We start from the raw sequence: 25,893 nt of genomic DNA, 5'->3' as shown, positions 1-25,893 counted from the left end.
TTACTAGATATTTTATATTTGAGGAGTTATGTCTGCATGTTGTGTGTTTATTATCAATAGCTAGACAAGATTATGAATATATAATCTACCATATAACCACTTCAAAAAACAAATCATATAAACTTGTTTTTCATATAAAATAATGAAGATGAACCTTCTATTTATAACGAAACAAAGGGATAAAATGGTAATTATATTATTAAAACAATTATATAAAATAATAATAATTAGTGACTATGCACAAGAAATATCACACGCATTACATATCGTAAATATATATATTCACACAAACATGAATTAAATTAAACGAGCAATGGTGACCGTGTGTGAGTTTACCATCAATCATCAATGAAGGAAAAAAGTACAATAATAACGTGCAGTGTGGGTCTTATCATCAATCATTTAATGAAAAAAAAAAGACGAACAACAATGATATGTGTGTGAGAGTCTTATCACCAATCAATAAAAAAAAAAGTGCAATGATGTGTGTATGTGTGGATCTTATCAACAATCATTCAATAAAGGAAAAATTATCGATGATATTGATGATGTACATATATGAATCTTATAATCAATCACTTAACGAAAAAAATGTCGATCTTATGTTTAAAGACACATATACATCAATACTCAAATAATACGATATTTCTTTATTAATGTTACCAGCACTCCTTCACTATAGGAAAAAAATAGAGTTGAGTGAAAATAAGAAAATACCAACAATGAAACAATTGTTTGAGTATTAGTATCTTGTGAATTTGAACAAATAAATAGTAAGATGGACAATTTTTCTCTTTAACAAATAAATAAATCTTGAACTTATCTTGATAGAAGTTAACTCGTAACATATGATTAATTTCAAATTCAATTAAATTTTATGATAAATTAATAAATGCTCTAAAAAATATTATGAAATCATTAAAATGTTTTAGTAAAGACATCATTTGATAAATGAATGATACTTGAATTAAATTTTGTTTTTAAAGGTTCAATTAAATATTTTGAAATTTTGAGATTAATTTAAATTTAAAGTTTAAGACCTATAACACGACAAAAGAAAAAGTAAAGAAAGGACCCACGTTGGCGTGAACCGGGTTTGCTTAAAGAGAGGTGAAAGCAGGCACGTTCTGGTCTGATTTGATTCTACAAGTAGATTTCAAAGTTTTTTTTTTTAAAAAAAAGCGAAATTAATAAAGGGTAAAGTATATAAATAGTCATTGAACTTTTCATATGCTTGCATTTAGGTCCCATAACTTTTAAAACTTACAATACAATCACCAACATTTAGTTCGTTGGCAATATGATCCCGAAGTAACGGCCATTTCACTACCGTTAGGGTAAATTATATAAATGGCACTAAACTTTTTAATGCTTGCATTTAGGCCCTCTAACTTTTAAAACTTACAACATAGTCATTAATTACATTCTAAACCCTAAAATCCAAAATACTTCAATTACATTATAAACCTCAAATTCAAAATACTTCAATTACATATTCGACCCCAAATTCATAATCAATTCTCAAAATCTGTCATAACAAACTGAACTTAAGCAGTAACCCTAAACCCTCAAAATATAATCATTTTGAAAAAAGTTAACCAACTATAAGTGAATAATAAGTGATTATGTTGGACCTAAATACTCAATTCAGTTTATAAAGTAGTTGACTCGAAATTTTTTCGATTTGAATTCATAAAATTTAAATCAAGTTGAATTGAATTGAATTTTTGAGTTTCTGTCTAAATTTAATTATAAATATTTATCATAGTATAATATTATTTGATTCTAATTCAGTTCAGTTTATAAAATAGTTGACACGAAATTTTTTCAATTTGAGTTTATAAAATTTAAATCAAGTTAAATTGAATTGAATTTTCGAGTTTCTGTTTTAATTTAATTATAAATATTTATAATACTATAATATTAATTGATTCTAATTTAAATAGTTTTTTAACCATATACAATACATATTTCTTCATATTTTTTCCATATGTGATATGCATATATCATACAGAGTCAAGGGTCTTGACTCAAACTTAAAAATTAATCCACTAATTAATAAAATTTTTGAGATATTCGAGTTGTATTTTACAACTCGATTTTAACTTTAATTTTTTTAAGTTGAGTTTATGAAATTACAACTTAAAGTCAACTTGTTCAATTTTTTTGAATCAATTCAAGTCGAAAAATATTTTTTTCGAATCAAATTGAGTATTGTTCACTTATAGTTGGTTAAATCTAACCTTTAAATCCTAAACCCAACATAATCACTTATTGTTATGGACCCAAAATGAACTAAATGTTGTTGATTATGTTGGGTTAATTGGTGGGGAAATTTAGCATTTAGGGTTATGTTTTGAGGGTTTAGGGTTGTTGCTTCAAGTTCAATTTGTTATGATAGATTTTGATAATGATTATGAATTTGAGGTTGGATATGTAATTGAAATGTTTTGGAATTTGAGGTTTAGAATGTAATTAAAGCATTTTGGAATTTAGGGTTTAAATGTAATTGATGACTGTGTTGCAAGTTTTAAAAGTTAGGGACCTAAATGTAATTTCTGAAATGTTTAGTGACCATTTATATAATTTACCCTAATGAACTAAATGTTGGTGACTCTATTGCATGTTTTAAAAGTTTGGAGACTAAATGTAAGTATCTAAAAAGTTTAGTGACCATTTGTATATTTACCCATAAAGAAAAAAGAACAAACCAGGAAGAAAGAAGAAGAAAAGCATTGAATCCAAATCTTCAGCAAAGCGTATTTGTTCTTTTTCCCTAACTTAAAATCGCCAGTCGCTGACATTTGGAGAACCCCAATCTTTGTAAGCTCTTTATTTCTTTGGGTGGTTTATTTTGTACAATTTACATATTTGTTATATGGCCAGATGCAGAAATTTCATTTTTCTTGTTTCTTCTTTTATTTGGATTTATACGTGTATTGAATTCTTAGATCATTCTGTATCTTTTCTGAGTCATTGGAGTGACTTTAGCTTGTAAAGTCACTCTTTTTAAAGTACTCAGATACATGATCTTGACCTTGATCCTCATTTTAAGTTAAACATTTATTTAGTTGGAATGTTGCTTATATTATGATCTTCAAATTCCCTTTGAAACCCAACAAGTTGTTGCTTCTTTTGATGCTTAACATTTTTATTTGGACATAAGAGTATGTTTGAAGATCTTGCTAAAAATCATGTTTTTGAGTAGCTTTTGTGCTTGTTTTATTCTACAGACCCTTTTTCGGTGTTGGAAAGCAAGATTTTGGCGAGGATTTCAACCCATTTCCACATTGTTTTTTGGAGTTATGAAGAATATCTGTTGTTTGTTTATATCTAGCTGAGCATCTTTGGAAACTCATTTTCTCGATTTAAGGCTTTTGATCTTTTATTGGTGATGGAGCATCTACCAGTTGAAGTCATTGGAAATATTTTGTCTCGGCTTGAAGATGCCCGGGATGTGGTGATAGCCTCCTCGGCATGTCTAAAATGGCGCGAAGCTTACCAGACACACCTTCATACTTTAGCGTTTAATTCTATGATTGGCCTGTTTATCGTGATATTACAACTAGTCAATTAGAGATTTTGATTACTCAAACAATATTCCAAACTACAGGACTGCAAGGCCTATCGATTTTAATGGCTGGTGTTGACGAGTTCAATGCTGCAACTGTTATTGCTTGGCTCATGTATACCAGGGGAACCTTGCGCCGGTTATTTTATAATGTCCGTACTAGCCCAAATGTTAACATTCTTGAAATCTGTGGGAGGCAGAAGTTGGAAATATTGGCAGTGGCTCACAGTTCGATATCTGGGGTTGAACCTAACTTTCAGAGATTCCCTTGTTTGAAGTCCCTCTCTCTGAGTTATGTTAGCATTTCAGATTTGGATTTGAGACTTTTTCTCACTGCATGTCCGAAGCTTGAATGCTTGGAGCTTGTCGATCCAGAGATAGCAATTTCAGATGCACAGATGACACTTGAATTGAGCAGCCCAACATTAAAGAGTATTTATGTTGAAGCAATCAGTTTGGATAGATTTATGTTGGAGGCTGATAGCATCGAGCGTTTACACTTGAGGGATTGTTCCCTTGAGGTTTTTGATTGGAAAAGGCATCTTGAAATATTTCAAGTTTGACGATGTTATTGTGATACATCTCGACATTGGGGAGATTGTCGATAATCTTGAAGTTGTTGATGTTAGTAGCTATGCAATCTTCTGGACAAAATTCTACCAGGTGATTTCAAAATCCTCAAAATTGAGGAAGCTTCGACTTTGGGACGTGACCTTTGATGATGAATACGAGGTTATCGATTTGGAAACAATTGCTGTTTGTTTTCCACAACTGAACCATCTTTCATTGCGGTACAAGTTGAGAAATGGAGTCATGCATTATGGTCTCCAAGGATCTTCTAATTTGGAGAACGTGACGGTGCTGGAGCTTGGATGGACTGTAATTAACAACTTCTTCTCACATTGGGTTGAGGAGCTGCTAAAACGATGCCCAAATCTTAGGAAAATGATTATTTTTGGGGTTGTTTCAGAAGCCAAGTCACACAAGGAATACCAGATATTGGCCAATTTCACCTCGTCTATGGTTCAGCTCATGAGAAAATATATACATGTAGAGGTGCAGTTTGAGTATAAGAAAAAAAAATTCTCGACCACATTTCTAAATTCAAGCTCTGTATCAGTTGTAGCAGATATACAGGTAGAATTTACAGAATGTAAATCCCTAACATCTTTCCTTTTTGTGGCTTATGATACATTGATGGTATTTTTTTTTCAGTTTGATAGGAAAACATATGCAATCAAAAGCATACTGAAGTTTTTTTTTCCACTCAATTGTTGTTCTGCTCTTTGCAATTGTTGACCATTTTGTTTCATTCCAAAGTTGAAGATTCTCTCTCTGCTATTTATGTCTGCTGTGGCATGAACTGTCCTTTTTGTATTATTGCTTTAAATTAACAGTTTTCGTGAAGCTAAAATTCAAAAGTGCTTTATCCGAAACTAGTATATGGTTTTGTGTGTATACACAAGCCTAGCCTGTGAACATAACTTCATTTTCGGAGTTTGTGGATTTTCAGTAGTAAAGTTAAGATTTGTCAATTTGATGAATTACTTGGCCGTGACAGTCATAATTAGCGGATTTCTTCCGATAAACTTGATTGTTATTTGAGAAATGAAGACTGCTTAGCTCTTGCAGATAAAAGGTAAAGCTACCTCATCAAAGCATTTCTACAGTTTTAGTACTTCTACAATTTATACATTTATTTTCTTCTTGTTAAACTAATTCCAGCAGTGTTTGTATCTTTGGTTCCTTATGACCGATTATCTTAAAAAAAAGAAGGTGAATTTCCCTTCTAAACTTTCTGATTGTTTACTTATATGCTGCTGTTCATGTCTGAGGCATACTGCAGGGTTTACCGGCAACTGACAGAGATGGTAAAAGTGATTTTTCGGATTGCAGAGAGAGGATTAACAGAATTGCAGATTCGGGCCATCCAGCCCCTACTCATCAAAGGTAATATGGAATGGGAAAGTCTCTCTCCTCTGTCTCGGTATGTTTATGGCATAAATAATGTAAGCATGCAAGAGATTCTTATATTCACTTGCAATCTTATTCCTATTATACTGCAATGAAGGAGATTATTGGCATTAGGCAAGTGGTGATGCCTGCAATTACACTTATTTGTTTAACTTACCTACTCGTGGAATTGTTTCTTACTACATTTTGATTTCAGCTGAAGAAATGAATTCATGTAAATCTGCATGAGTCTTCCCTTGTCGATGAACACTAATACCTTTTTTTTTAACTCGGTGTTCAAAGGAAACCGAGTCGAATTTGATAGCAGCAACACCATTTAAGTACGCACACACCTGCATGCGTGCATGTGCATTAAAAGGAAGAAAGTGTACTACAATGGAAAAAAACTCCCGACTCAGTCGGTGCCTCACTCTTCTCTTTCTGTTCTTGTAAAGAAGTTACAGATGCTGAAATCCGAATTTATGTCAATTCGATGAAAACACTCGACTTCTTCACATTATGTAAAGAAGGAAAGTGTTTTCAACGAATTTCATTTATGTACGGGCATTGTTATTAGCATTTTACTTATCTAAGGTATTTTTTTTAATCTCAACTTTGACAAGTATTAGGTGAATGTTTGAGTTTGAACGGATGATTGACAATTCAAAAGATATGTATGACATACTTTGATTATTTAAATTTAGCTGTATTTGAACTTTATCCAATAATTTCCTTCTCCAATTACTATTTTAATAGCAATGATAAGATGATGATAATAATAACCAGAATAAGATTTTGAAGTAACAACAACTACATTTGGTGCTGCTTGCCATGTCTTATTCATATTGGTTGTATTAGATAATATAATTATTATTGATGTAGTCGTGTTGGATGATGCTTAAGTGAGTTGGTACTTGATGAATTACTGGAAAATTCAAAATGTAAAACAAAGATACAAGAGAATTTTATGAAATAATATTCATATTTACCTTCAAAAACAGATCCTCTCCTCTAGAAAATTACTTTAAATGATCCTAATATTGATCGTAATGCTTTGAGTTAATATTTGATGTATTGAAAAGCTATGATTCTATGTATTGTCGATGAATAATATTTTAATAATAATAAATTTATTTATTTATTTAAGAGTAGTGTATAATCATACATAAAATTATATACATTCGGATTACAGTTTCACCCACTATAATTGAACGAATAATGTATGTTTGGGGTTTGATGGGGGTCCAATGCCAATGATTGATTTACATGATAATATTCCCCCTGAGATGAAAGGTCAAGATCTCATGAGATTTATCCCATCTGATTGACGGCTTCTCCCCATGGCAGCTTCTTAATAACTCATACACAGGGATTGATAGAAGGAAAGTAGCCATACAATACAATTCACTTCCCATGCTTAAAGCACAAGCAACATTGATATAAACAAAATCTACTCATGCTAATAATTAAGGGTAGGCTTTGTTTGTTTATTTTTCTTGTTGGGTAGACAGTCTGCAATTTAAGGGTAGCTTTGAGGATATACATGGAAGCAAGCATTGATTTGTATGTGTGGATACAACGTTTGGCACAGTGCCAACAAAGAGACCTCACCTAATCACGGGGTCAAGCCCTTTAAGAGGGCATTGTTTTGTCAAGTCTTCAAATCATGGTGTAATTATAGTTTGAAAGAAGAAACAAATTCTGATTAAGGGAAAAAAGAATGTATAAATGTGGCATTGGGGTTGGTTAGGTGATGAAAGGGAAAGGGATGTTGACCCCTCAAAAAAAGGCAAGATTCCAAATGAGTCCATCTCAAAAATCAAAAATACACAAGTGGGGGGTTTTGCCCCGTTCATCGTTATTTTAATGTTGTGGTTGAGCAAGAGGTTTAAAGAAATTCAAGGCCATTATTTGTGAAAAAAATAAACTCATATAATCTCACACCTCCTTTTTTGACGGCTTAATATATACTTGTTTTCCTACTTTGATAATTAAATATTTTAGTACGTTTTTCATTAATAAATATATTTTATTTAAATAATTTAATAATGTGAAAAAATTAAGAGAGATTATCGGATTGATCACTCTCCTTTTATATTTGTATATTTTTATTCATAAAATTAAAAAATAAGTATCTTTTAATCATTATGTTATCGATTGTTATATTTTGATCATTAAACTATTAACTCATTAGTTTGATGATGTGGTATGTTTGTAAAAAGGGTTAATTTTTAATTTAACCCTTAAATTTAGATGAAATACCAATTTAACACCTAAACTTTAGGTAAATATCAATTTGCCCCTTGAATTCAACTCAAGTCTTTCCCTCCGGCTGCCGCTCACCATTTTTCTTTTAAAACCTTTTCCATACTCTTTTTCCCTTTTACAGTTTTCCCAATCTCTATCCATTTTATTAAGAAAGAAAACCTTGTCTTATCCAATATTCAATGTTGAATTAAGTGCTACCCATTTATTACATCATTTTTTTAATATAAACGTCCCATTCTAAAAGTAAAATATTATATATGTATCTGTTTATTTATTAGCATAGTACTTTGCTGAGCTGAAGAGGTCCATGAAAACGAACCAATGAGAAAGAACAGGCGGTTAATGAGAAGAGAGAGAGAGTGGAGTTGGAGTCAGTGATTCTAGTGGGTTCCTCTGAATAATTTTTTTTTTCTTTTAAACTTCAAAGATCCCCACAACCAAGAGGAAAGGTCAGGGCCTGTGCAGTACCATGATAAAAGAAAAAGGGTTCCAGAAAAAGTTTTATCTTCCTCCTTCGGAAAAGATCAGATAGAAATTATAAGCAAAAGAGAAAGACACACCTTTGAAGGATCAGAAATTGGAAGCTTTTCATCTTATCTTCCTTGTGCCCTCTCCTCCTTCTTCTTCAGCGACCTGTAGTTGAGGTAAACTAAACCAATAGCGACTTTGGGGTTTTCTTTGTTTTGTTTCTGGCTTTTGAGTTTGTTTCATTGTGCTGCAACATGTTTTTTTTTCCAGCTGTTTCTGGTCTGGAGAATGGTCTAAAGAACAAGTCCTGCATGGCGAACCATAGAGTTGGAGAGACCGGTTTGACTGACTCGGGAACTTTGAATCACCATCATACTATCCCTTATGCAGTTCTTCATGGAATGAATGTTCCCACAAGTTTCATGTATGTTCGTTCTTCTCTTTCAAATTTGATCCTTTTTTTTTAATTTTTCTGGTGTTTTTCACCAAATTCCCGTTACTCAGCCATCAAGAAGGCTCCTCCTTTGATTTCGGAGAGCTAGAAGAAGCAATCGTATTGCAAGGAATCAAAATTCAAAACAATGAAGCTAAACCACGTATGCTCCTTCCCCTTCCTATATCATTAAGACATACGATTTCAGTTCTTTCTTCGTCATCAATATTCGACACATGTCAGTAAAACCGAAATGACGATAAACACGACATGAAGGTGAGATAGAGAGAAAAGAGAGAGATTTGAATGTGTAGAGGGAAAAAACAGGTAAAGGGGAAGACACTTGAATGACGTTGAGGATACAAACATGGAAACAATGACCAGTTTAGCATGATTTTTATTTACCGACTCCCATCATAACTGTAAAAAAGAAATGATATAAAATAGCAAAGCAATATAGATACAATCTTGGTTGTCTTTATCTTGTGTGATCTTCTGAGATTGTACAGTTTGCTTTTTGTGTGATTCTTTGTGCAGCTTTATTCACACCAGGCAGACCAGCAGCTACACTGGAGATGTTCCCTTCTTGGCCAATGAGATTTCAACAAACCCCAAGAGTAGTTTCTTTTTAACCCATTGTTTGACCATTTCTTTCTGATATATAGTTCACAGTGGACCAGTTTTTGTTTTTTTAATAGGTTTCCTATACTCTAAAGAGTTGACAAAAATACTTAATATTTATATCTGATCTATCCAGGGAAGTTCAAAATCAGGAGGGGAAAGTACTGATTCAGGTTCAGCAGTGAATACAATCTCCAGCAAAACTGAGAACCAGCTTGAACCGGAATCTCCAATCAGTAGTACTAAAAAGACAGCTCCTTTGGATCAACAACAGCAAAAACAGCAGGAGATGGCGAGTGAAATCTCAAGAACCGGAACATCACAGGATCAATCAATTGCAAAACTACCCCAAGAAAAGGTTATTCTTCAAAGTTAAAACATTGTTTCCCCCCCCCCTCCTACTCTATTTCCTTTCCATGTCCCAGCAACTGAGGAAAAAGTTGGTATCTTTTTTGTTATTATTACTGTTTTGATCCTTCTCTCTCTTTCTCTGGGCCTATCTTTATTCAAAGGGTACACAGATCCCAACAAACCCTCAGAAAATCAAAGGATTCAGAGTTTTTTTTCCTGATCCCTGAACGATTTTCTGATGAATGCCTGACATGAAAATAGAGAGAGAGAAACACAAATTACACATTGGAAAGCTAAGAGATAATCTGTACTTCTCCTACAACCTTTGTTTTTTCACTATAAAACCATGACCCCACTTTATTCAATCCCCATAACTCACAGATGAGTTTCATGTTTTTTATACTTTAAAAATCAGTTTTGGAATTAGAAGAGAAACCCCCCTCTCCTCTCCCTTCCCACGATCTACACCCAAAACTCAGTATCCAAAAATGGCGGAATTTGATGATTTTTGCTACCCTTATCATGTTCATGATTACATGTTACAAGAGCAAGAGTCACATCGCCATCAGCAATCAGCTTCTCTTCCCAGAAATTTTGTGAGATCACTCTAAATCATTGTTTTCTTTGAAGAAAAAAAAACTTTCTAACTTAGCTGCTTAAGCTAGCTAGATACTTAACTGTTAGTAAAATAACTGAAAGTTTTTATGGTTTTTTTTAATATATCATAAATTCGTTCCTCATCTTTTTTAGCCTACCAAACAATCAAATGCTCTTATTTTGTGACCAACTTCTTGTCTGTGTTTAATAAGAGACTTTTAAATCACCAACAACTGCATTTTCCCCCTCTTTTTTCTTTTCCCTTTTATCCTTTTCATCATTTATTATAATAAAATATCATATTCTCTAATTATGTTGCAGAGAAGGGGTTCAACTTCTGAGAAACAGCTTGATGCTAAGGTACAAATAAAAGGAAAAAAATCTATCTTTATTTCTCTTCTTTTTCCAAAAAATCATTTTAGTTAAATCTCTATAAAATTGTTGTTTTTTTTTTCAGACACTGAGACGTTTAGCACAGAACAGAGAAGCCGCAAGGAAAAGCCGTCTTAGAAAAAAGGTTGTATAAAATGGAAACATTGCATGAAAAAAAACCAACATTTGCACGGTTACTTGTCTTAGTAACTAACTGGTTTACTTGTCTTAAAACAGGCTTATGTTCAACAACTAGAATCAAGTAGAATAAAGCTAACCCAACTGGAGCAAGATCTTCAGAGAGCACGATCTCAGGTTTTCTTTTCTTTTCCTTTACAAAAACATATGATTTTATCAGCAAAAGAAACTGTTTCTTTTGTTTGTTGTTTTACTTTTTGAACATTGTGATATAGGGACTTTTCTTGGGAGGTTGTACTGGTGCTGTTGGAAATATCAGCTCCGGTAATTGCAAGACACACGCTTTTATAAAACGTTTTTATATGTTTGTGTTGTTTCATTACCATTATTGTCGTGTTTGTTTCATTTTAGGGGCTGCAATCTTCGACATGGAGTACTCGAGATGGTTAGAAGATGATCAGAGGCACATGTTGGAGCTTAGAACTGGACTAAATGCACACCTTTCCGACAGCGACCTTCGGATAATCGTAGACAGTTACATCTCACATTACGATGAGATTTTCCGGTTGAAGGTCGCCGCTGCAAAAGCCGACGTCTTCCACCTTATAACCGGCATGTGGACGACTCCGGCCGAACGCTGCTTCCTTTGGATGGGAGGTTTCAGGCCTTCCGAGCTCATCAAGGTTAGAAGTTCCCAAATGCATCCTTTATCTAAATTTTCAACACGTTAATAATTCATGTTATATTCGAATTTATCTATAAAAATAATCGGACAACAATGGAAATATGGCCTAAACATATTTCATCAAGGAAAAGTTTCTTCTTCAAAAATTAGATGATGAAAGTAGTATTTTTTGCAGTCATTTTATCTTTATATCGGTTCTGATTTTTTTGTTTAATCATTGATCAGATGTTAATATCTCAATTAGATCCATTGACTGAACAGCAAGTGATGGGGATCTATAGCCTCCAGCATTCTTCACAACAGGCGGAAGAGGCACTCACGCAAGGCCTCGAACAGCTCCAGCAGTCGCTGACCGACACCATTGCCGGTGGTCCGGTCGTTGACGGAATGCAACAAATGGCTGTTGCCTTAGGCAAGCTTGCCAATCTTGAAGGCTTCGTTCGCCAGGTATCATCATTTACTTGGCCTGTCCCGAAAGATTACCTAATGTTTAACAATATTGTAAAATTTAAAACGTCCAAGTCCAACTAAAATTTAATTAGAGACAAAATGGTGCTTAGAAAATGATAGGTTGAATTTGTTGATCAAATGGAAATAATTTTAATGAGGGGAATTTTTATATTGCTTTAGTCCATTGCAATGTTGAAAGGCATGGGGTTGATTGGGTATCTTTATCTATAAAGTTCCTATCAAAAAGGTGGTTTGATAGTGATATATTTTGAAATAAAGCCCCTAGCTCAATGGAAAGTCATGATTGATTACTTTATAATAAAACAAAATTATAAAAGAAGAGGCCAATCTTCACCTTGTTTAATGAATGATTGGAAATTTTGAAATAGACCCAATCCTAAGATCAACATAAACTTTACGTATCAAACTTGTATTTGTGATGTAGGCTGACAATTTAAGACAGCAAACCCTTCAGCAGTTGTCTCGAATATTGACGGTCCGACAAGCGGCTCGGTGTTTTCTGATGATCGGAGAGTACTACGGACGTTTACGAGCACTCAGTTCCCTTTGGGCGTCTCGTCCTCGAGAGTAAGATCTCTTAATATCTCTATCTACTATCATTCACATTTAGAACCCTAGTGGGAAAGCTTTTTGATTTGTGTAAAGAAACCCTAGTGGGGAAGCGTTTTGATTCGTGTAAAGAAACCCTAATGGAAAAATATCCATGAATTAACCATAATTTTCTAATTAGTCATATTTTTCCCCAAGAAAATGTTTGGACATGATAAGATATTAAATAACATGTAGTTTCGTGAAAGGTTTACCTACTTTTTAAACAGATATTCTCAAAATTATTCTCATTTGTTAGTTCAAGCATATATTATTTTAATTGATCCGTTATTATTAATTATTATAATTAATGATGAAATTATATGTGATGTAGGAGCATGATGAGTGATGATCATTCGTGCCAAACAACAACAGACTTGCAAATGGTCCAACCCTCACAGAATCATTTCTTAAACTTCTGATAAAAAAAGGAAAGAAAGAAAGAATTCCCAGTATGTTCCAGCAATCAGAATCCTGCGTTTTCCACGATGAAGCTGCCATGCAAAATATTATATATATTATTGGATTTTATTATGCTACTCGAGTTAGAGGATTTCTTAGGGCTTTATTTTGCTTTGCTTTTTTTTCTCTCTTTAGTTTATTATTATTATTAACTTTATCATTGTAAATGAGAAAAAAAAATCAATTTTAATGTGCACCAGGGAGCTAGCTTTCTCCTTCCTTTGAAAGAAATTCAATTAGCAACAAAGACTGGTCAAAGTTGAAATTGCAAGGTAGTTTTAGTTTAACACCTTAAATCCGACCGATTTATATGGAAAGCTTACGATGTTACACTTGGCCCTACTACGAACTACCAAACCAAACGTGAAAACGTTTCAATCAATGAACCCTATTTATAAGATTTCAAGACATCATAATTCGTTAAACAAGTTTTACAAAATTATTTAATACAATCATGGAGCTCCTACGCACACAAGTTTTAAACAAAATAGTTAAATACAAGTTTAGACTCGGGACTGCCATAGAACAAAATCCACATGGATACATGTGTCCTCTAAAAGAACAATATTGTTCTCTACATATGGGATGTGACATTCCTTGCCGAAGGTACTCCTTTGACTCAAAATCTACTATCCTGAAAAGGGTAAAGAAATGAATGCTGGGCTTTATGAGTCCATTAATACAAAAGCAATTCATATAATCACAAATATAAGTAAATAAGAAAACACGTAATTATGCATGAAAACCTATTCATAGAATGATAATATATTGTATCCTTGACTTCAGTAGCTGCCTCTTGAATGATGTCGAAAGCTAAAATGAAAATAAATAAATAAAAAAGTATTGAGAGAAATAGATAAAGCCAAAGCCAAAGCCAAAGCTTGGTCATCTTGTGATAAAATTGTTGTTAGAAATAAAAAAGAAATGGTGGGAAAGAAAAGAGTGAAATGTGTGATTTAAACCAAGTGGTTGTGATCAAGCTTCTTCTTTTCTTTCTCTTTCTTCCAGTTTTCTTTTGTATTATGGAAACGACGATTACAAATATCATTAGAATGGACCGAAGACATGGCTGTATGTCTACATTTTTATTGATGTATAAATTATTACATTAATTGAAGTGGTTGGGAGATGTTTTATTTTAACGAGAGAAAGGACAAAGAAAATATGAGACAGACAGGGAGGAATTTGTTTTCTTTACCCTAAGTTCTGAGTTAATGGAGTGGTGGGCAAAGTCATTGATAATATAATTATATCCATCTCTTAAAGTAATATTTATAATAAAATATATAATAGATCTATCTCGATTTGTTAAAATAAACATAGTTTTTTTACAAAAATATTAAATTATAATACTTGGTTCAACTCTATGTATGAAAATAGGAACTTGTCAATATTTATATTTGTGGGAAAAATATAATAAAGAAATGAAAACAACATGCCGGTGCATGCAAGTGTCTCAAATGTTCGCTTTTCACACGTATTGTAGGATTATATATAGTTATAATAACAATATTATATAATTAATTAAGGCAAATATATGGGTCACTATCAGCATGCTTTTTATTTTCTTAATATTTTAGATTATTATATAATTAATTAAGGGGAAGGGCATAAACTGATGAACTTATCTTTTTTACTTTAACGTCTGTATAGGATGATGTTTTATATTTCTTTGAAGCAATATTCTTATTAGAACCAATAGTCTTTATAAGGGGAAGGCCCGGCATAAGCAGATGGATTTACTTTTTTTACCTTAACATATCATCATAAAATAATATTATATTAATATTAAAAAGTAAATATATATCACATCAGATTATCATTATATCTTTAATAATAAATGATCAAAATAGAATTAAGACGTAACATTAAATATGATTTAAAAAAAATAATAATTGGATGACCAAAACAGAAATTAAATAATAGATGAGTGACTAAATACATAATTTACGCTAAAAATTATTTAAATTAAAATAAATTTATATCATAAAATTATATAATAGTTACTATTAAATTTGAACAAAAACTCAAACAATGACTCGATTTCATAAACTCAATTCAAATCAAAAAAAATATTAAATAGTTTAAATCATAAAATAATAAACAACAATTCGATTAATTAAAAAAATTACTCAACTCAATCGAATTCTACCCCTATATACATTCATTTTTTATTGGGCTGTTTGGCACTAACCAAAATGATTGCAGCAAATCTCACATTAAAATATAATTTAAAAGAAAATCACACAGACTTATTTATCATATTTATATTATCGATTTCTAATATTTAGTATTAAATTGTTAATTAGTTATCTGATTTTGTTAATGTGTCTGTAAATTAAATTTAAATTTGTTATCTCAAATAGATTCAATTAATACAATTTATAAATTATTAATAAAGATGCTAATTTTTATGATACATACACCTACACCTTATTCATAATTGGTTTTATACACACAGGAGTGGATCATAATTACACTTTCTCTTCAGTTTGCATTAGATAGGCTGCTAAATTAGTAACCAAACTTTGCTAATGCAAGGGTCAACAATATCAGAATGCAAATTTCAAATCCGAGAGATCATCCATTGGTATTTCTAACCCTATTGAATCATGGTCTTGCAAGCCATCTTCATCAAAGTTTAACCACGAACTCAGATCTTGCGGACCACCAATCTCGTTTGGAACAACCAATTCCTCCATTGTATCCAGCTCGTTTAGTTGCAAGTTCGCAAAATCCATGGGATCGTCTGTTTCTTTGGTTGAATTCTGATGAATCTTATCTGTAGGTTTCAAAGGTCCTGTAAGCCTTCCGTTGAATCCGTTTCCAGAGATTGATAAATGACTATGCTTTTGCTTGGCTTTTGCTTTTGTTTTCCGCTCGTCCTTCGAACTAGTATTTCTCAGATTCTCTCTGCTTTGCTCCCTTCCGTTTAATCCTCCAACACTGCCATCAAGAGTGGATGTTACCCTAGACGAAGCACTACCAACAACATCATCAATAAGTACTTCCCTCTTCCCCCCTTTGTTCAACATAGATCCATACTTGGTTTCCGATGAATCATTCCTCTCGTAAGTACTCGAAACAGCACCTGTAGCAGAAGTGAAATGAACATGAATAAAGCTGCTTGAAAGGAGGCATGTACCCGAGATAACTAGTTTTTTTTCTTACATCATTGAGAAAAAAATGGTCTCGAATCCTAATTAAAACCAAAATGCATAACCTCGTATAGTATACTAAATGGCATATAATGCCATCAAAATGAAGGTATAATTTTCAATACCTGAGCCCCTGGCTTCTCCTTGACCGTTGGAAGTTTCATTACAAATGTTACTAGCAGTTCCGGAGCCAATACAATCAACAGACTTCGCTGTATTGCTGCATGGAGGTACAGAAAACATGATATCTTGCAAAGCAGGTTCGCTAAAGCAACTAGTGCCCGTCTGCTCAAATTTTTGACATCTATCAACAGTTCGCTTGACAAAAGCCAATGCAACTTGTTTTGAAACCTTACGAACTGCACTTTTGGACGAATTATTCCTACGACACGCCTGCATAAATTGTTTGCAAAAAAAAAAAAAAATATCAACTATAAAAACACCTTGCTCCAAATCACTTCAGATATAAAAAAAATGAACCATTCAACAACATTATACGACATGTTACACCCAATCCTCGCCTAAATCAACAATAAAGCATGTCAAAAGGCCTGGCACCAATAAATTGCCAATACCAGACTAATACTGCATTGACTACATAGCAAGAAAAAGTTCCATGCCATGTGGTTTTACAAAGACATGCTAAGTAGATAATGCACTGGACGAAGTGCCTTAGATTTTTACAGTCTAGAGTCATAATATTTTCCATTATCATGAAGACAGTAGAAAATCTAAATAAAAATGGAACTGGCCTACAAGAGTGGGTCAAGGGTCAAACAGTTCAGCTAATTTAAGTTCGCTTGATTTTCTAAATATCAACATCAACACCTGTTATCATTGTAATTGTATTAAATATTTAAAGGACTAAGAATATCATAAACAATAAATAAAAACCAGGTAAACCATTTCTTCCGGGTTTTCTTGTTTTTAACCACTTGGGATTATGAAGCAACCAGCCAGATAGGTCCTACTTCCTAGTTCAATTTAGCCAGTCTGACTTGTCTCTAGAACACTGGCATTATAATTGTCAAATATTTAGACTCTTCACATTATTTATGTACTGTGTCTGACATTACAAAATTTTACTGAGGCATTGTCACTATAAAGCTAGATTATCAACCTAAATAGATAGCAACCAAAAAATGTTTTGATAGTTAGCTGACCATATAAAATACTAGTTTCCTAGATACTTGTTAAAAAAATGGCCGAAATGTTATCAACTTGTCGACAATTCTTGCATGCGATGACTCTCACACCTTTAATTATCATAGAAATTTAGATAAAAAAGGAAAGGATAAATGGTAAAGAACTAAGCCTCAGAAGTTCCAAGATAATAATTTAGAAAAAAGTGCACAATGGATTGAGAAGTACCAAACGTCTTCTGTAAGCCATCTCGACTAATTGGTCCATTGCAACATGCTCAATGTCCCTGCAAAGCAAACCACATTACTCTAGTTGAGCACAATTCATTAGGTTATCAATAACAAGATCAGCTGTTTATCTCACCTTCTCTCTACATCTCTCCCATTCTCAACAGCTTTATCAATCTTCCCCAACTTTTTCTTCTTCTTCTGGATCTAAGAATCAATAAAAAAAAAGTGTTCAAATATGCAACAAAAATCAATGTAAAAACAAAAGTCAGCTAAATAAAAAATTTAATATGTTATTTAAGATCTTTTCATTTTAGCGCATGAAGAAATAGATTTGGGAAGTAAATAGCACCAGGCTAATTTCAAATATGCTTAAATAATTCAAATTGGGGACATTTGTGAAAACATGTAACAGTTGTGAACATCAACCTGTTGATAGAGACATTCATTAAGTTCAACAACATTTTGATTTATCGCGTCCCCCTCCGCCAAATCAGGCTGCAAAAAGGCAAAAGAAAAAAAAACAGTAGTGCTTATATAAGGTAGCAGCAAAAAGTATTTGACATCCAACATACGGGGGGCTTGGGTGTATTCTTGGAACTGAAAGAAGGAAATTTAAATTAATCAATCAATCTTAGCATGACAGAAAAACTCACCAAGGACTCGAGATAAATACCAATACTATTCAACTCCAGCAAAAGCTTGTCCTCCATACACCTCAACTGATATTGACAGTCAACAGAACCCTCAGAAACATTCATTTCCTTCTGTTGGACCTGACCCAGGTCAGTTGAACATATTTCACTCACGGGACCTGAATCCATATGTGATAAATCATCATCTCCCAACCACCGTTCACTGCTATGTAATGAATTAGACATGCTGCCGTTCCTAAATGTGTTTGACGCAACACTCACATCACCAGACATCCTGTCTAACAGAGAGTTTTTCTGACACTGAAAATCTGTGTATGACTCAACTTCAGTTTCTATTCTGTCTCTATCTCTAAATTCAACATCCATCAGGTTGCATGAACTACAATGGGAATCGTCGCTTGCATAGTGAAGGGACATGTTCTTCGCTTCATTGCGGTGATAAATTTCTTCATTTTCATCTTCTTCGACCAAAGCAGAAAGAACTCTTTGATAAAAAGGAGTAACCTTGTCAAACTTCTTTATATCAAATCTTTCACTTGAAGCATTAGTTTTGGCCACTTCAACAGAATCATGCGCATCTTTCTGCACTGCAACACCCTGAGGAATGGAAGGAGTTCATATCAACATCTGCCAACAAAGTTTGACTTAATTTCCAGTTATCCTATCCTCTCTTCTTAGATCTCTTAAGATTAACATGCTCGTATTTATAGCTGATTAAATAGATCTAAATTTAGGGAATGAGAAATAAGATGATGGAAATTTACCTGAACATTAAATCCATTTCCAAAAATTTGACACAAACTCTCGTCTAGTTCTTCTGCCAAACTTAGCTGATGCAACATCAAAATAGCGTTTAGGAAACTGTGAAGTGTGATGAACTAACACCAAAGTACCAATGAATCATAAATATGTTTGGCCGTATAGTACCTGTTGCCTGAGGTAAGATGTGTCCTCTGAGCTCACTGAATTAAAAATAGATCCCATCTTCTTCCAGAAAGGACCAGAACAAGCAAGACCTACAGAAACAAGAAATATATGCCCTTATAAAAGCTCAGTGCACATAAGGCATTTGATTTTTTTTATTATTATTATTTTTTTTGAGGGGGGGGAATCATAGGAAAAGATGCATACCGCTAGCATTCCGAGCCAAAGTGGCAGCTTCAAGTAGTTCATCACGATCATCATCATCGGATTCACCTGCAAATGGCATCCCAAATACACCATCATCAAATGTACATACCAGGAAGTTTCATAGATTTTCAAAAACATTTCAGCAAGTTTGGCAGTTCACAGAAGATGCAGATACATATGCATGCAGCTAAGTGCCGTAGTACAATTGCTTCCAAAATTTGAAAAATAAACAACAAAACATCTCCACAAAAAGAAATATTAAATCCATGCAAGAACACGCAGGTAACTCGTTGATAGCTAAACACACAAGGTAAAACTAAGAGCAAAATATTCATCAAAATGGTAATGTCAGGTAGCAGAGATGAGGTATCATAGTCATCATTGAAGCACAGCTTTAAGATTAGTAACAACCATGCAAAATTGAGGTTTAGATATACCATCACAGAGCAATCATACTGCTGCAACAGACTCAATACTCTTCTATTTTTGACAAATATGCAGCTAAGTATCATCGACCTAATAAGCAGTCAAATACCTGTGAAATCTGAAGAAACATTATTCAGCATCGACCCAACACGAGTTGAGGCCTTGCGATCTTTCAGCTTTTTGGAAGGTGGGCAACCTGTTTTACTGAACAAAGAATTCATGATTCATTCATCAGATTCCACAAGACAAATGAACAACATAATATTAAGAACCGGATAAGAACCTTCTATTTTTATCAGAAGCAGATCTTGGACTTTGAATTAGCTTCATTGTGGTAAGATTGTCCGATTTTTCCCTTATAGGATGTACACATGGTTTTGTCAAGGGTGGAGTACTGCTACCATTCCTTCCTTGCCTTCGGACTCCATCTCCAATTTCATTAGTATTTTTTTTCTTCCTTGTGGGCAGTAAGAAAGTCCCAGCTTTCTGGGAATCAGGAAGAGTAACCTCATAAGTATCAATTCCTTTCTCTTTTGATTTGTTATCTCCAGCCCCAGATTCTTCACTCTCAGATAACCCAAATGGAGAAGAGACATTCTCAAGTTCCTGCTTAATATTTGGAGAAACATTATCTACACTGCTGCCAAGAAGCGATCCACCAGTTCCAATAGATACCCTAGCACCAAAATTAGGTATTGCAAAGCCTTGAGATGAAACCTGAGCTTCAGCATTAGCCACAGGGGACACTAAATTTGCTCTCCTTGTTCGTGAGATTTTATGTGGTCTCTGACCACCCCACTGGGATATAGCATGTGATGATGAGCCTGTAGACATTGGACATTTTTTATTGTTCACGATACCTAAAGCTTGGATCTTATTTTGATTTGGCTGATCCGAACCCTGCAAAGCTCCTGATGAGAGGTGAACTTTAGAAGATGAGTCTAACACCATGATGGAGCCAGTTCTTGGTGCCCTTGAAACCTTCCCTTTTAGAATTGTACTCGAGCCACTTGCTTGATTGTCCTCCTGATGACTTGCCCTGACAAACAGTTCCATAAAAAATATCAATAATAAACGAGAAGAAAACATTAAAAGAAAGTCCTACATGGCAGAAACTAAGTGCAAATTTTGATGTACATCAATTATGCGAGGTTCCTGCCCACACACAGATTGCTAGAACTAAAAAGGTAAAGAGACGTACTTATTATTTGTTTTTACTACAGCCCTCTGCTCCAACATAGCCGCACGATCCCGTAGAATAGATGTACTCTCCAATTCATTCCTGACTACTCTATTTGCCTCCGAACCAGCAGCTTCAAATGAACCGTGTGACCTATTAATTCCACCAACTCCAGGGGAAGATTTCGTTCTGCGCACATAAAACAATGGACAAGAGCAGTTTTAAGAATCGTACATAACATATTTGAAAATGGCTGAAAAATTCTAGAATCAGCGTAAATTGTATCTTATAAACATAAAGTCGAAATTTGATAATCATTTCCAGAAACAAGAAATGTCTTCATTTTCATTAATGCCATATCAAGCATTTAAAAATGACATGCCAGCAAACAAGCAGTCACGATCATATATTCTATATTAGAACTAAAAGCAGATAGAATAGAAACACCAAAGTTAATTATGATAGACAACCCAAAAAAACAAGTGAGCATGGAGATCTGTCAATCCAAAATATAATACGAGTTCTTAAGCATAAAATTTCATGATTGACTATCACAATGCTACACACTATAGCAATTTTATCTAAAAACCTCCATAATTCTTGCATATACAAAACAAAATTCACAAAGTTCCACATGTTATGAATAATGACTGCAACCATAAAATCTACAAGCATTAAATAGTAAAACAGAATGTTTCTCCGACGATTACTATAAGTTTATAACACTGCCAGTTTCATTAATAACAATTAAAGCACATCCAGAGATGGTCACAAAACCCAGTTTACTCTCGTCAGCGATGTATCCACAGCACCACAATTAAATCAGCAACTAGGAAGTAAGAAAGATCCTATACAATCACCTGAAACCCAGTGTATCACATAACTGTAACTTTGATTCAGAACTCAGCTTTGGTTGCATAGATTGTTTTATATCTCGACCAGCATAGGCAACTCTATTTCCTACAGCTGCAACAGACCGTTTCCTTTTCATCTTTGTCTCCCATCCTTCACCTGGCAATCTGCGGATCTTTTCTTCAATTCGAGCAGAACCCCCATTAACAGCTGAAAGTACATCACTATCCTTTTCTACTACCCCTTGCTGCCTTGGATTCACAGTAGTCCTGTTATCAGCCTGGTCTCACGAAAAAAAATAAAGGAAGAGAAAACAAGGGATATAAAATTAATGAAGCATAAGCTAAAAATTAAGAGAAAAAAAAAAGGATCTAGTCAAACTACGTGTTATGTTTCTGGCCTATTTTCCTCTCATTTAAAAATTAAATAGCACATTCAATTATGGTTACAACCAATATAAAATGAAAGACAACAGGAAAATTTATTCAGTGCTGAAGAAAGATCAACTGAGTTTTCCTTGTTCAAGAATGTATGACAAGACTAAATAGGTTGAACCATAATTATATTCAAGCAATCATAGAGAAATACCCGTAAATCGGAAAATAATGTGCGTACACGCTTGTTGAGCCCCACACCCTTTGGCCTATCCTCTGATCTTTGGTTCACTATTTCATGAGTGTTCCTATGAATCTGGCTTCCCATCTTTGCATTGCTTAATCCACTAGTTCTCTCACTTGAAATATCACTTCGTTGCTGCTTCTTTGTGTCTAAGGCTTCTCTATACCTCTCCAATTTAGAAATTGACTCGCGTAACTTTTTCACCCTAACACTGACATAAAGATAATGTATATTCAATAACCTAACACTATCAAGTGTCAGCACAACCTAGGAGTATCAGGAATCATAACAATGATGAAATATGCACAAGTACTAGCTAAGAAAGATGAACCGCAAGAAGAAGCACTAGAATTAAATGGCAAGTTCATATCGTCCACCAGAGACAAATACTCAAGCAAAAAGGACGTTTGAAGATGGGATATCTACATTGCACCATTTTATATGAGCATTGCATGTATCATAACAATTATGTACCATGTTGTTATTTGGCCATTCTGTTTCCATTGAAAGTACCTACCTTTAAAGGTTCCCTTGTCACTACAATTACAATAAGAAGTTACTACACTAACTCGTGAAGAAAACCATCCTCCATAGAACATAAACTTATTCAAAAAAATAGCTGGATGGTCGTACTAACAGAAAAAGGGACTATACCTGGCCTTTCTTTTGGCATCTTGAACACTTTCCTTAAAGTTCTTAAGTTCCTCTGTTGCCACAGGAGGGGAAAGTTTGGAGTGTGAAACTCCAAAAGTGTGATCCTCTGATGTACTACTTCGAAGTGGAACACCCAGAACCCGGCTTAGCTCTCCAGACCGTGTATATTTATGACTCCCCAATGTAATCGGCTCCAGAGGCAAATACTGAGGCAATGGTGGCATATCTGAGGGCAATCCTGCATTCCCTCGGCTTAAATTATTTCCAGAACCTAACATTTCTTCCTCTATGACAATCTGCTGACTTTGAACTTCCAAATCTGCACACGTGAAGCCAAGACTCTTACCCACAAAATCCAAGTAACTCAATCTCCTGAGTTTTGCTTTTGAATTTGAAGGATTACTTCTTCCAAATTAAAAGTTAGGATTACTTTAATACAGAACAACTAAATTAAACGTAGTGTCGCACTTTACTTCTTCGATCATTCTTAATTCAATTATAAATTTATTTTTAGTTAAAGGAACAACAATGACAATCCAAATTACAATTACAATTGAACCAAAATTACAAATAAAAAAGAGAAAATCCAACCGGAAGAAAATTGACTTCTCTTCCTTCACATTCTCCAACTTCCAACTAGGGAAAGAGAGATTCAACAAATAAAATGAAAAAAAGAGAGAAAATTTTAGAAACTAAAATGACAACCCTAACATGAGAGAGAGGAACTGGAAGAAAGAACTACCGAAATTGAAGTGAAATTAAGGAAAAAGAAAAAGAAATTAGAGCGTTTAAAGATCCAATTACCTGAGAATCAACACAGTCAATCGAAGATCAAAATAAGGAAAAATTAGGGCGAACCGGAAAAAAGAAAAGCGGGAATGATTGATATGTAATAATAACGTGTATATAAAAACATAAAATTTCTTTTAGGCGTATACTAAACAGTTCAATACGTCGTCGCGGCTTTTTACTTTACTGTGTATTTTTATAGTTTCCTTTTATTTTTACACAAGCGTCAAGCACATGCAAATAATTGAAAAAATTACACTTACACCTTTCAAAGTTTATAAAATTTAAAATTGGAACCTTATTGAATTGAGATCACATTTTAAATAAATTTCAATTATTTGATTTTCCTGTTAATTTTTGCATACACAATTTTAAATAAACATAGAATATTGCTACTTATTATTCTTTTACCATGATTAATTTAAGTACTTACTATTACACACAATCGTATATATATATACTCACATGATCCCTTCAAAGGAAAAAAAACTAATATATGGGTTTTAATTTGGAGATATTCCTAATTATTTAGATATACATTACATTGGTAAGCTAAAGTAAACTGTCTGATTAAGCGAAGCATACTGTAATTCTTTATTTCTCTATTTTCTCATCATTTTCACCATCCCAAGCTCACTGCCCTCCTTAATGTCTTCATCTTATCAGCAACCTTCCTTTGTGCTGGTAATTTTGTCTGCTTTCTTTTCAGAACCTGTTCATGCGTTCATCATTTATAAAACAAGAATGGCACTGAATTTATGATAATTTTCTTAGAACATAAGTATGCCAAATGCATGGCAGAAACAACTCACCTCTTGCTTTCGCCTTTGCTCGTTTTCCTCCTGCTCAAAATTAAAAACCCAGAAACAGTTTAGCCTCTCTTTTTTTTAATGAAAAAGGAGTAATTTCAAGTTTTTTAGAAGAAAGGATTGTTTTACCACAAGCTGCTTAAGCTTTGCGTTCTCCTGTTTGAGTTGATTCAACTCTAACTCCAGCTCCACTGTATACGCCTGCAATTCAAGAAAGTAGAGTCCAGATTTAATGGATAGTGAACCGGATATACTTATGAGAAGCAAGTATGCACCTGTTTCCTTGCTCGAGATCTTGCTGCGGATTCTCGATTCTTAATCATGCGGCGTTGTCTCCTTTCCACTACCACCTCTGGTGGACCGTCTATGATCCTCTTCTTGTTCTGTATCGTGACAGGCTCTAACATACGGTAGGTACCGTTCTCATTTTTTTCAGCTACATTAGAAGATTCACCCATAACGGTTTTACTCTGCGTGAAAATCGGGTATGTGGTCGCATAACCATGGCCTGGTGCTGCCATGTTGCTGGCAACAATTTGGTGGCCTGGGAATCCTAGCCCCATCACATGTCCCATTCCAAAGTTTTTATCTATGTTTCCATTGTTATTCTGAATAGATGTAAGCATTTTTGGTTGAGAAGATCCGATCCCGTGCCCCAGTCCGTAGTTTGCATCTAAACCTGTTCCATTGGTCTGTATAGGACCTATAGGTGTCACCTTCTTTTGTTGGGAAGAAGCCGATGATGATTCTCGAACAACTCCGGCTTTGACTAGAAAATCCTCCAAAGTCATCTCTCCGAATGTTTGTTGGCGCTGTGGAGGTTCGTGATCGGGGATGTTAGCTTTCCGCTGCGGCGGTAGGTCTTTCTGAATCTCCAACCAAACCTCATCCACTGTTTTCTTACAAAGTGGGGTAGGGATCGAAAAAGACCCTTGTCGTGCTAATGTTGGTTGGCCTCCGCTGCCAATGTTGCCTTTGTCATTGCAAGGCTCGTTTTGGTCGATTTGTGGTGGTTCTTGGTTTTCCTCCACATTCCACAAGTTGGCAAGGAATTCATCCATGTTCATGGACCCGAAAGCTTTCCCACTCTTTAGTTGGATCTCGTCGAGCGTAAGCGAGAAAATGGAACCCTGTTGTTCAAGGAAGAAACGGATCGATCCTGTGTTAACTCGTCGCGCTGCTGCTGCGGCGATTGTGGTGCTTGTGCTGGCAATGCTGACTTGATGCCACCATAGGCAACACTTTCTGATTCAAAAAGTGCCATTATTTGAC

At 34.2% G+C, this 25,893-nt stretch overlaps 3 protein-coding genes, 1 long non-coding RNA gene and 1 pseudogene across 6 annotated transcripts; 3 read left to right on the top strand and 2 right to left on the bottom strand.

The window, feature by feature from the left end:
• Positions 1 to 2,691: 2,691 nt before the first annotated feature.
• On the top strand, positions 2,692 to 5,057 carry LOC120144133 (annotated as a pseudogene).
• An 81-nt stretch (positions 5,058 to 5,138) lies between these two features.
• LOC120144134 lies at positions 5,139 to 6,140 on the top strand. 2 transcript variants are annotated; one of them, XR_005518015.1, is made up of 2 exons: positions 5,139 to 5,521; positions 5,828 to 6,140. It is a non-coding gene; the product is annotated as an uncharacterized LOC120144134 (long non-coding RNA). The 2 variants fall into 2 exon arrangements; XR_005518014.1 differs by having other exon boundaries at positions 5,742 to 6,140.
• Positions 6,141 to 8,255: 2,115 nt separating this feature from the next.
• Positions 8,256 to 13,209, top strand: LOC120144135 (transcription factor TGA9-like). 2 transcript variants are annotated; one of them, XM_039158274.1, is made up of 13 exons: positions 8,256 to 8,436; positions 8,531 to 8,684; positions 8,765 to 8,856; positions 9,231 to 9,310; positions 9,451 to 9,672; positions 10,584 to 10,622; positions 10,720 to 10,779; positions 10,872 to 10,949; positions 11,048 to 11,096; positions 11,184 to 11,455; positions 11,683 to 11,904; positions 12,353 to 12,495; positions 12,851 to 13,209. In XM_039158274.1, exons 2-13 carry the CDS (start codon positions 8,572 to 8,574, stop codon positions 12,936 to 12,938), a joined length of 1,458 nt encoding a protein of 485 aa, XP_039014205.1. In that variant the 5' UTR covers positions 8,256 to 8,436; positions 8,531 to 8,571; the 3' UTR covers positions 12,939 to 13,209. The 2 variants fall into 2 exon arrangements, with proteins under 2 accessions (XP_039014205.1, XP_039014206.1); XM_039158275.1 differs by lacking the exons at positions 8,256 to 8,436; positions 8,531 to 8,684; positions 8,765 to 8,856 and adding an exon at positions 9,047 to 9,131 and having other exon boundaries at positions 9,230 to 9,310.
• Positions 13,210 to 14,362: 1,153 nt separating this feature from the next.
• Positions 14,363 to 23,898, bottom strand: LOC120144159. Its single transcript, XM_039158298.1, has 17 exons — positions 23,828 to 23,898; positions 23,024 to 23,342; positions 22,340 to 22,580; positions 21,760 to 22,031; positions 20,921 to 21,088; positions 20,003 to 20,758; positions 19,829 to 19,923; positions 19,294 to 19,359; positions 19,090 to 19,178; positions 18,927 to 18,992; positions 18,163 to 18,759; positions 17,936 to 18,004; positions 17,643 to 17,713; positions 17,508 to 17,565; positions 16,262 to 16,529; positions 15,444 to 16,069; positions 14,363 to 14,391 (listed from the first exon to the last, which is right to left on the bottom strand). The coding sequence occupies exons 2-16, from the start codon at positions 23,299 to 23,301 to the stop codon at positions 15,531 to 15,533; spliced, it is 3,633 nt and encodes a 1,210-aa protein (XP_039014229.1). The 5' UTR covers positions 23,302 to 23,342; positions 23,828 to 23,898; the 3' UTR covers positions 14,363 to 14,391; positions 15,444 to 15,530.
• A 520-nt stretch (positions 23,899 to 24,418) lies between these two features.
• LOC120144145 (ABSCISIC ACID-INSENSITIVE 5-like protein 1) lies at positions 24,419 to 25,893 on the bottom strand. The gene is given in 5 exon segments (XM_039158288.1): positions 24,419 to 24,524; positions 24,625 to 24,654; positions 24,751 to 24,822; positions 24,897 to 25,756; positions 25,759 to 25,893. Coding segments are annotated over 5 exon segments (1,182 nt in total). The 5' UTR covers positions 25,886 to 25,893; the 3' UTR covers positions 24,419 to 24,431.

This window comes from Hibiscus syriacus, unplaced genomic scaffold (assembly GCF_006381635.1).
Source record: "Hibiscus syriacus cultivar Baekdansim isolate YM2019G1 unplaced genomic scaffold, ASM638163v2 tig00110882_pilon, whole genome shotgun sequence".
NCBI classification, from domain to species: Eukaryota; Viridiplantae; Streptophyta; class Magnoliopsida; order Malvales; family Malvaceae; genus Hibiscus; species Hibiscus syriacus.
Note: the sequence above shows the minus strand (reverse complement) of the source record. Positions and strands in the feature narration are given on the sequence as shown.